Raw genomic sequence first — 10,784 nt, 5'->3', positions numbered from 1 at the left:
TTCCATATTCTGTGAGAGTTTTTGTTTTGTTTTGACCTTTGAAATGTATAATAAGATAATATAACCGACATTTTATACATGTTTCATGTTTTATGTTAATTATCTTATTCATTTCTCGTCAAGTAGTTAGTGTAAAAAGAGACTTAATATTCTTAATGATATAAGATGCATACATAATAGCATTTTTTCGAAATTAATTATTGAAAAAACCGTTTTTATTAATATCTTTATCAAATATTTATGTATTCTTACTTATATTATATATTTTATTACGATCAAAAATTAAATACTTTTGATTCAAATCGAAAATATTAAACGGTTTGATGAAACATATATAGCTCTTGGCATTCTTCTTATTATTTTGACTCCTAGTTTAATTTTTCGTGAAAACATAGATGATATACTGTAAAAGATTTGTATTTCTATACATCACAGCGCTAAATAATAAGAATAATGCCAAAAGTTTTTTTAATTTCCAGATAAGCCAATATTCAGAGATATGGTAGGTATGTCACTAACTGGATTTCGCTTTGTAACTATTCGCTATTGAGTGATGCTTTCGACACAGCTTCATCACGTTCGCTATGATACATAAGCTCTTATATGTGCTTTGACAATTTCGATTTGCTTTATTGATTTATAGATCTGTTCATTTCTCCCCCCTCCCCTCTCCCATTTGCGAAAAGTTTTTGCACCGATTAGTATTTTCTAAAATACAACGCACGTCGAAAACAAATTTTGATCAACAATTTATTTTATTATTATCATTGATGTGCTTGTAATTAGATATGATTTATTTAATTAATTTACAGAAAAAAATTTAATCCCGTTTGCTTTTTCCATATTTGCCTTTTTACATTTATCAATAAAAAATATTATATTTGAAATCTCTCACATAATAAATCTCTGTTCGTTCGTACAGATTTTGAAAATTACGTATTATGTTTTATGTTTAACTTGAGGTTATAGTCTCTTTTATTTGCGTTTATTATTAATTATCGTGCTAATTTGTGTCCCGATAATGGACATTAATATATCCAATTAAATGGCACTTCCAACAAAGCCTCATTACATCAATTCTGGGCAAATATTGAGTGTCCTTTTTCACTCAATCGTACGCTATATGTATCGATTTTCACAATCACGTAATTCATTTTCGGGATCCATCGATCGTTTCCGACATACTGGCGTAACCTCCTCCGCCATCCTCTCGTTCAACGCGGGTTTCACGCAATCGATCGTATTTATAATCATATCGGGTGTCGTGCACATTGTTTAATTATCTTGACAATATTCGCCGATCACAATGGCCGCGATGATTTATGACACAAAACGCCGTCAACGAAGCCACGGTCCGGGAAGCGCGCGGCGCGTCGTAAGCTCGTGGCCGAACATTGCATAAAGCATTATTATCGAGAGCAGGACAAATGACATATCTATAAACGGTAGTTTAATGCGAGTACATTTGCAAAATGTGCGCGTTGACCGTTAATCACGCAATTTAATACGCGTGTCGGTGATGGCTTGCACTGCAACTGCACGCGCTATTCTGTGTTATTCGTGGGAGCGCTTTTCATGTCGATCTCCATAACGAGATCAATCCGGTTATCAATCGCATTTTTAGTTTTAACCCGGGAATCACTTTCTTTTTATGTAAATGTCGACCTGGTGTGTTTTATATGGTCTATCCCAGATTTAAAATCACTACTATTATATACAGTATATATTATTGATTGTTTTCCAATTTATTCGTATTTGGAAACATTACGGATATGGATTAATCACAATTTTTTGAAAAGACAAATAGAAATTCAATAAGCATGTCAAATAGCTTATGATAGTTATAAAAAATAAAAATTTTAATTAATATAACGTTTTTTAATGGAGGGTTTTCAATGGAATTGCATAATTAGAGCTTTTGTAAAGAATAGTTATTAAAAAAGAAAAAAATGTTAAACAATATATATATATATATATATATATATATATATATATTGTTTAACATTTTTTTCTTTTGTAAAATATTATTTTATATGGATGTATATATATATATATCCATATAAAACAATATTTTACAATAACATTTCATATTTTTTCATCACTGAGAAAATATGTGAAAATATTCCAGATATTATTCTCGATACTTAAAATATTTCAGATCCTATTCTCGATACTTAATAAAATACCTTGCGTCTCTTTTACTTTTATGTGATTATCTTCAGCTTGGAAAAAAATCGCGCGCGTTTGAAAAGAAATGCTATTATTGTATATGATCGAACTTTCAAGTTTTCTGCTAACTTTAAAATAATATTAATTTGTTGATATATATATATATATAAATATATAAAATCAATATGCTATAGAACTAATACGTTTTCTAGATGTTAAAGATACTGCCTAATAATTAATTTATTTTGAGTAAGTATGCGTTTTCCATGTAGGAAGGCGAACAAGCTGAAGTACCTGTGGAACCACCACCACCGGAACCAACACCAACTCCAGAACCGGCGCCAAGCCCAACTCCTCCGGCTCCCGTACCTCCGTCAGCGGAATCCGCACCAGTTCCTGCTGCGGCACCTCCAGCCGAAGGAGTTCCAGCAGTTCCTGTGCCAGCAGCTGAAGGTGTCCCGCCGGCGGACGGAACTGCTCCAGCACCTGCTGGTAAATTCCTAGGCCTTAAATATTTTGAAATATACGACAGTTTTCAAGATATTTTCATGGCATAGCGATTCGTCTGTTTATTAGAAAATTTTTCTTTGTCGAAAATCTGATACACAACGCGCCATCTTTATCTTTTTTATAGTTATTAGAGAAGAGAACATTAAATTTTGCCTTCTAAATGCACCATTTTGTATACTATGTAGAAGGCGCACTTGCAGTAGCCTCCGTAGAAGGGACCGCACCACCTACAGAAGGAGCTGCACCGCCGGTGGAAGGTGCAGCGCCACCAGCAGAAGGAGCTGCACCTGCAGAAGGAACGGCCCCGTCAGGAGAAGGCGTGCCTGCTGAAGGAGTACCTCCGGTCGAAGGTTCTGCACCTACCGCTATTCCTGCAGAGGGTGCACCCGCAGAAGGAGCTCCTACCGCAGCTCCAGCTGAAGGTTAATTTTATCCTATTTATTTTTTTTTTATCCTATTCTTTTATTTTATTCTCTCTCTAAATCTGGATCAGTGGATTGTCACTAATTATCCAGTAGCATACTTTGTACTTGATAATCAGTGAAATTTAACTAAAAAAGAAAGAATGTTTGAGCATTATATAACTAAAATATTGATCCTTGCACGTTAATTTCAATCTTCCAATACCATATTCATTGAATTTAAACACTAAAACAAGATTAGTTAGATCACATAATAAAAATTAGCTAAGTTAGGTATCGCACATTTAATTCACTGATTACCAGTGACATACTTACACTGATATCAGTGATTATCCACTGATTCAGATTTAGAGAGCTGATTTTTTTGTATTAATAAAATCTACATTGTACATTAATTCTTTAACCATAAACACACACCGCGTATGTTCCGTATAGAACACGTTTGTAGCAGAAATAATTAAAAGTTTAAATGAAATCGGTAATAAAAGTTTTTTGTTGTCAATTTATAACAATATTACTTTATGCTAATTAATATTAAAATAATACAAAACAAAACATTCTGCTTGTCGAAGAATTATAAAGAAATTAAAAAAATGATTTAAAATGTCTTTTTTGCATGTTAAAAGATTTACGTCGATCAACTATTGCCAATATTTATATATTATTAATGTCGCAGCTTTTATATAGTTTTTCGCTTGCAAATGGGCGTACTGCAATAGGAAATTGCATTAATGAATCTGTGATGTAAAAATTTTACTATCTTCAGTAAGATAAAAAAAATTGTGTAGGTGCAACACCAGCAGTACCAGCCGAAGGAGCTGCTCCTCCAACCGAAGGAGCTGCTCCTCCAGCCGAAGGAGCTGCTCCTCCAGCCGAAGGAGTTGCTCCTCCAGCAGAAGGAGTTGCTCCTCCAGCAGAAGGTGCACCGGTCGCACCAGCTGAAGGAGCCATACCTGCAGCTGCACCCACAGATGCGACTCCCGCAGTTCCAGCTACACCCGCGCCGACCGAAAGTACGTGAAACATCTATGATTTGACTTTTGATATTACTTTTCAGGTTACACAGTGAAATTTTCGAAAGATACTTTTTATACTTAGATACTTTTTTCTACTTTTTTTATAAATCTAATAATTTTGTAAAACGATCTATTTTTTTATTGGAACATTGGCATGAACATTTTGAAATTAAACATTTCACATTTTGCGAAAGAAAGAGAAGATACAGGAATTTTTTGATCGCCAATTCTACGTCACCTGACAAAATTGGCGTCGTATTAATTTTGCGTTCTTAACTTAATTTTTAGCTAATCTAATTTTGATATTGCGAGTTACAATCCGCATCAGAGGCAGTCCCGCGCTAAAGAGCGCGAAATACATCATGAACGGTATGTCAAAGCCTTCAAGTATAAAATATAAAATGCAAAGGACTAAAAAAACAAATCATCACATTCGGTGAACTAAAAAACAAAACTCTAGCGTTTTTGGCATGCCGCGAACTGCGCGAATTGCGCACCGATCAGACATCATCCACGGCACTACAGTGTTCATACAATTTCGGAGGAAAATCGATGAGAGCTACTCTCCTCGGCTTTATCATCGGCTTATCATCTTAGCTCTAGTTAATAATTCTGCACCCTATCTATCTACATGCCACGGCGGTCGCTTCCCACGTTAATATTCTCTCTCTTTTTTTTCTCACCATGTAGCACCCGCATCGTAACTGAAAGAGTGGAGACGAGGGGTCATCTTGTCGCATACTCTCCTCTCGTTGACGTCAAACTTTGCGGAACATCTACACAGCGGTAAAGATACGGATGTATGTGGAACCAGTATCCTACCTGACATCGCGGATCGCGCTTTTCTTGTCGTCATCATCATTATCATTACCATTATCGTCAGCATCGTTACCATCTCCATCGTCGCCGTCGCTGCGCGCCGTCTCGTCGCCGTCACTTCCATCGCTCACGTCTTGCATATTCATCACTCATGCATCACGAAAACTCGCACGTGCCGCATGAGGTTTCAAAGGAAAAAAAAAACGAACAAAAAGAAAAGGAGAGAAATGAATGCACGAGAAAGGGTCGCGTGTCACGGACACGATATGTCTTGTGGTCGAGAAACGCCGACTCGACATGGGGCTCATATTTTCGCCTCGTATTCGTTATAAAAAACACGCGTCATTAGAATGCCGAGAACGGAAAGGAAGGATGCTGTCCTTATTCGACGATGTCGCGATTGCTAATCAAGATTACGTCGAGCGTGCATCTACACACATTTCGTCACGTTCGCTCGAACAACTTTTCCACCATGCGCAATCAAACAATCGTTACTCGTCGCATTACACTCAACACAGTACGAATAACTAACTCTGCGTCGGAATAATCCTGTAAATAATCCATGGCACGTCTCTCACATCACAATTCTCTTTACGCGGCATCGATATACCGGAAACGATTTACAAGAAATGTATACAAAAAATTGGATTTCGTAATAAAAACTTTTTCTTCGACTATTGCGTTATTTTCCTTGTCCAACAGGCACGACTCTCTATTCCATCATAAAAAACGTACTTCGTTCTTTATTCGTAATTAGTTTGTTGCGTTGTTTAAAGTGTAATATTACCGAGAAAAAGATACTTCTGAGATACAATACAATTTATCTCACTGAAATAAATCCTTCTTTAAATTGCGAAATAAAATTTTATTTCTAGCAAGATAAATACCTATTTTATTTTTTACAGATATGAGATATATTTCATAGAATTGTATATACATTATTGCAAACAAACTTTTTTACAATTAATACATGTCGAAGAAAACGTTACCTGTAAATATTTCAACTTTTGCTTGCAAATATTTCAACTTTTTTAAATGTAACTTATAGTCATTCAATTCAGTCACTATATTGGATTGGTATAACTCACTCTTATTATGACATTTCCGAGATTTCTTTTACTTTGTATGCAAGAACTTTTTCTTTTATAGGGATACATACATTTGCTTAGTACTGTGTTATATTCCATAAGCCTATTCTACAATGTGCTTTTTGTTTCCTGTTTCTCGTTTTTTGCTATTTTTTACATCTTTTTGTCTCTCATCCAGTTTTTTGTTTTATATCGTCCGAGATAGAAATTAACGGATTTCAAAAGAAACAAGAAATACGTAGCAAGAAATACAATTTTCAATAAAATAATACAAAATGTCGATAAAATGGTTGCAAAAGAGAAAAAAGTAAAAGGTAAAAAAACAAGAAACAAGAAACAAAGAGCACATTGTAGAATAGGCTTTAATGTCTAGCATTTCAATAGAAAATAAAATTTGAAAATATTCATTTTATTTATGTTTTTTTTACACAATACCTATGTGTTAAGTACGTGACAAACTAAAAAAAAGGCTGTTTCATAAATTACTTAAATGCATTCACAATCAACTTTGAAGAAAAATATTCTATTAAATAACGCGATTAAATATCATTATTGAGTATTTAAAATATTTGTTATATATGCTTTTATATTTAACTTTGCTTGTATTGTAGCAACTTTTAGTGTATACTGCAGGTGAGCGAATTCGCTTAACATTCCTTAATATCGATATAAATTTGACTTTTATATTTCACGTTTGACAATAACATCGTCCTTAAACGATCCATTTATATAGTATACAGATCTTATTACTTCTTAGGCCATAATTCAATGCTTATTGCCGGCGACAGTGGGTTCTTTTGGGGGCTTGACAACCATTTGTTTATCGTTTCGCTACGTGTTTTGCCCTTTGTCGTGCTTTGTTTCACGACACGTACATACAACGGAAAGACACAATGGATACCCTTTCGTAATGGAGTCTACATAGCGCTGTCTTATTGTGCGTTCTATCACCGCGGAATCTCTTTGCCGTTCATGACATTTCCTATGCGCATGTATATACGTATATAAGATGTATGCGTACACATAAAAGAGAAATAACTAATATCTTACGTATAATGAATTACGTACAATGGGGAGAGATAAACATGTGTAAAAATATGTTTTTTAAAGTCGATCTTTCACATGATAAAATTGTAATCGGCGCAAAACATCAAGATTATAAATGTACAATGATATCATTATCATTAACCATCATCTATTATTTGATCTTGATTTTGTAAATTTAATCTTGTAAATGATAATTCGATGCTCATAGCTGCACTTTAGTTCATTTTGCGATCATATATCAATAATTAGCGTTTCCGTAATAATTCCAGTATAAAACATTAATATGTTCTGTATAAATCAAAATTGGAAATATAATATAATGAAATATGAAAGTTTTTAATGACTGTGCGTTCCATCACAGCGGAATCTCTTTGTTAATCATGTGACATTTCCCGTACGTATAAGTATTATGGAATTACACACACATATGAGATGTAAGAGGAGAATAATCAATATCTTAATAATAAATTAGTATTGCGGATAATGGGAAATAAAATACGCGTATTAAAGCTCATTTCTCACATAATAAAATTGTAATCGGTGCAAAACATCAAAATTATAATTATATATTGTACCTTTGTCCATCGCTGATTATTTGATCTTGACTGTAAATGCTAATTTGCGCTCATGGCTACACTTCAGTTAATTTTGCAATCATATGTCGTAAATAATTGGCGTAAATGATTTCCGTAACAATTCCAGCATAAAACATTAGCATGTCCTGCATAAATCAAAATTGAAAATGTAACGCGGTAATGTGAAAGTGTTTAATAATAATAATAATATGATAATTTCATGCAACGGCATCATTATTAAATCATCATATAAAGTCGCGAATAGAAAATTCATCATTAACAATGAGCGATAATTGAAATATTCAAGGCCCAATATTCGCATGTTGAAAATGAGGAGATAAAGAGGCGTTTGATACATTTTAATGATTTTCATGAGACGATAATTGTGTCGGATCATAAAATTATGTATCGCGAATGTGTTTATTCTCGTGAAGACTGTTAGAATTGAAAATAATCATATGACGCCAAGGAGACATACAACGGGATGTCGTAAACAGCGGAAATATATCACATAAAATCGAATTTGTATTTTGTTTTCGATATAATTGAAAAGTAGCGATATTTAATGCGATTATAACTATTCTTTACGAGCTTCTAATTACACGGAATTACGAAGTTGTAAATTACATACATATCTGAACGCGATCAGAAATCAAAGTACATCATGCGAAGTTGCATCAAGGTCAACGGAATATCGATTCGCGAAAAAAAATAAAGGATTCAAGTAAACGAGAGAAAAAATAGAAGATATATGTTGGGTTGATAAAAAAAGCGACATAAGTAAAAAGAAAATAGTACTTTTAAGATAAAAGAAAATCAATCCTAAAGACTGATATATTTTCGTGAAAAAACGATATATGTAATTTATTTATGTGGAAAAATGTAGCAACTTTGATAAAGAATAACAGTTATTGTGATTGAAAATGTAATACCTATGGAAAGAAAGTAAAGTTACAGAAATAAATAATAGATTATAGAAGTAACATATTTATACATAGTATCCAAATTAAAAATATTGTTCAAATTCAGAGTTTCAAAAATATTCCATTAAAAATAAGCTGTCAATGTTGAAATGCATCACTTTTTTTATCAACGCAGCAACATAGTGCAAAATTAGAACTGCTTTCCGTTCTCAGGGCATACTTACTTCAAGCATACGTCGCACGGGAAAGAGCCTAAGCGCTTATTTGACACAGTCCCAGCGAGCTTTACGAGACGATAATTGGGCGAAATTATAAAATTGCAAATGACAGAGGCGGGCGGGCGGGCGTTTAACTTGCCGGCGTAGGAAATAATCGTGTGAGACCGCCCGTGAGAGATTGACAGGTATACGTATCGCGGGCTCCAAGCGAACACAAGGAAGAACGGCAGGCAGCGAGGACAAGAGAGAGAGAGCTTGAGAGGAAGGGGAAGGGAGACGAGTGACGCGCGCGCACTTCACGGCGAACCATTGCCGCGCGCGATAGCGGCGCACTTCAAATCAGTCGCGCTTCGACCTTCGTCGTGGAAGGATTTTGCGTGTAACTCTCCGTCAGTCGAGGCAATCTGTTGGTTGCCATACACTGTCATTCGTGTGATCGTCGTTCTCGATCATCGCGAGTCCGTCGCGAGGTGACGTACGTCGATCAGAGACACGTCGCGAGTCAGTGTCGTATACAAGCGTGATCGAGTTTTTTTCCTTCTTTCGTTATCGGGTCAGTGCCAAGATACGCCATTACGCGAGTTCCACGCCGGCGGCGGTGACGCGCGTCGCCAGGTATCATCGTCGGTGGATGCTGCTTGTGGCTGCCGTGCGAGATCTCAAAAAACCGTCAGGTAAGTGTCACGTATATGTATATGTATATGTATGTTCAACATCACACACGCGTGCACGGGCGACAAAGCGACAAACGAACGGCGTGGCGCGGCGCAGAGCGTAGCGAATTCACTCTAAGTCCCAGAAACAGATTCCCACTCCGAGTGCTCCTTAACTATCATTTTATCCTTGTTTAGCATTCGATGAAGAACAAAGATAAAATGATACCTGAGTGTCCGGACATAGTTCAGATAAGAAACACTCGACGCCGCGTCGCGTCGTTTTCGAATTGTTCGCATGACGCGATCACGTGACCGCGCGATCGCGGTCTTCCACTTCGGAGTAGAGACACCTACTACAACTTGGAGTACTCAGAGTCTGGTTACGAAATGGCGAACTTTCGAAAGACCTATCGTTTTCATCAATTTCAGTAAGTTATAATGAGAAAGCATATGAAATAATATAAGTTAGAATGAGATAGCGTATGAAAAGATACAGAGTATACAAAATATTCTCGCCAAATTTAAAATATGAATTTAGGATCTTAAAACAAATAAAATTTTCCTTTAGAAGTTTGTTTGTAAATATTTCGTTTTTCTAAAGAGACTTGACTATTGACTTCTTAAGTTACAGAACTGTAGGAATGAACAATGTCGAAATACTTTTGGTTTTGTTACTTTGAAGCAAAACGTGCATAAAGTGCTCATTAACGATCTTTAATCATCACAATAATGGCGGATAATGCAAGCGTAAAAATTATACAGACGGAAAAATTATACAGACGCATAATCAGTTATTCGTTCTCTTATCGATAGGTTTTGAACAAAAAAATTTCTATTGTTTTATAACTTAAGAATATCTCGATCTTAAACGAAACATTTACGAGCAAATTTTTAGAGAAAAATTTTGTATTAACTAGCGATATTAATGATGGCTAATTTATATTAAGTGCGGGTGTCGTTAAATATACTATCATTTTCATAAACGACCTATCCGAGATTACTGCTCGTCTTGTGAATATTAATTTCTTGCTCATATAATTCACTTCGTACTCAGCTAGCGACATATTCACATAGATATTCTTTCCCGAGAGCACTCCGTATTGTAAAATCGAAATTCGATAAATCTAATTATTGTATCACGTATACCTAGTCGTCAGTTTCTCAACTATTTTGTTTATTTTGATGTCCTAAATTTATATTTTAAATGTAACGATGATTTAATCCAGAATATATATCCTGCATATATTTTTCTTTCTCATTCTTGTTTTGACGAAATTGCTCATGGCCAGATTCTGATGTAAGGTTTCGATTTCAGAGCACATCCGCGATTTCTACGATTGT

The 10,784-nt window shown here is 35.1% G+C and overlaps 2 protein-coding genes and 1 long non-coding RNA gene across 4 annotated transcripts in view; 2 read left to right on the top strand and 1 right to left on the bottom strand.

Annotated features, from left to right (window-relative positions):
* Positions 1–1,306: 1,306 nt before the first annotated feature.
* On the top strand, positions 1,307–5,611 carry LOC105154094 (uncharacterized). The gene is made up of 6 exons (XM_087407218.1): positions 1,307–1,375; positions 2,442–2,661; positions 2,865–3,101; positions 3,890–4,114; positions 4,406–4,486; positions 4,808–5,611. The coding sequence occupies exons 1-6, from the start codon at positions 1,307–1,309 to the stop codon at positions 4,819–4,821; spliced, it is 846 nt and encodes a 281-aa protein (XP_087263344.1). The 3' UTR covers positions 4,822–5,611.
* Positions 5,612–6,821: 1,210 nt separating this feature from the next.
* LOC147909328 (uncharacterized) lies at positions 6,822–8,978 on the bottom strand. The gene is made up of 3 exons (XR_015545338.1): positions 8,794–8,978; positions 7,647–7,792; positions 6,822–7,006 (listed from the first exon to the last, which is right to left on the bottom strand). It is a non-coding gene; the product is annotated as an uncharacterized LOC147909328 (long non-coding RNA).
* A 134-nt stretch (positions 8,979–9,112) lies between these two features.
* Positions 9,113–10,784, top strand: part of LOC105154091 (CD151 antigen) — a 127,595-nt gene continuing 125,923 nt past the window's right edge. The window contains exon 1 of one of the 2 annotated variants that reach the window (XM_011069367.2): positions 9,113–9,461. The gene's annotated coding sequence lies outside the window, so the exon portion shown is untranslated. Of the gene's footprint in view, positions 9,462–9,848; positions 9,872–10,784 lie in introns of those variants that run through there. The other variant, XM_087406940.1, reaches the window with a different exon arrangement.

Source organism: Acromyrmex echinatior, chromosome 6 (assembly GCF_024713525.1).
Source record: "Acromyrmex echinatior isolate Ae372 chromosome 6, ASM2471352v2, whole genome shotgun sequence".
NCBI classification, from domain to species: domain Eukaryota; kingdom Metazoa; phylum Arthropoda; class Insecta; order Hymenoptera; family Formicidae; genus Acromyrmex; species Acromyrmex echinatior.
This window is presented reverse-complemented; position numbering and strand designations above follow the sequence as displayed.

What these genes read in the sequence shown, in the direction of transcription:
- LOC105154094 (XM_087407218.1), top strand. Translation starts at nt 1,307, where the DNA reads ATGGCCGCGATGATTTATGACACAAAACGCCGTCAACGAAGCCACGGT. An exon ending in CGGGAAGCGCGCGGCGCGTC is followed by an intron (nt 1,376 to 2,441) that starts GTAAGCTCGTGG and finishes TTTTCCATGTAG; the next exon opens with GAAGGCGAACAAGCTGAAGT. An exon ending in AACTGCTCCAGCACCTGCTG is followed by an intron (nt 2,662 to 2,864) that starts GTAAATTCCTAG and finishes TATACTATGTAG; the next exon opens with AAGGCGCACTTGCAGTAGCC.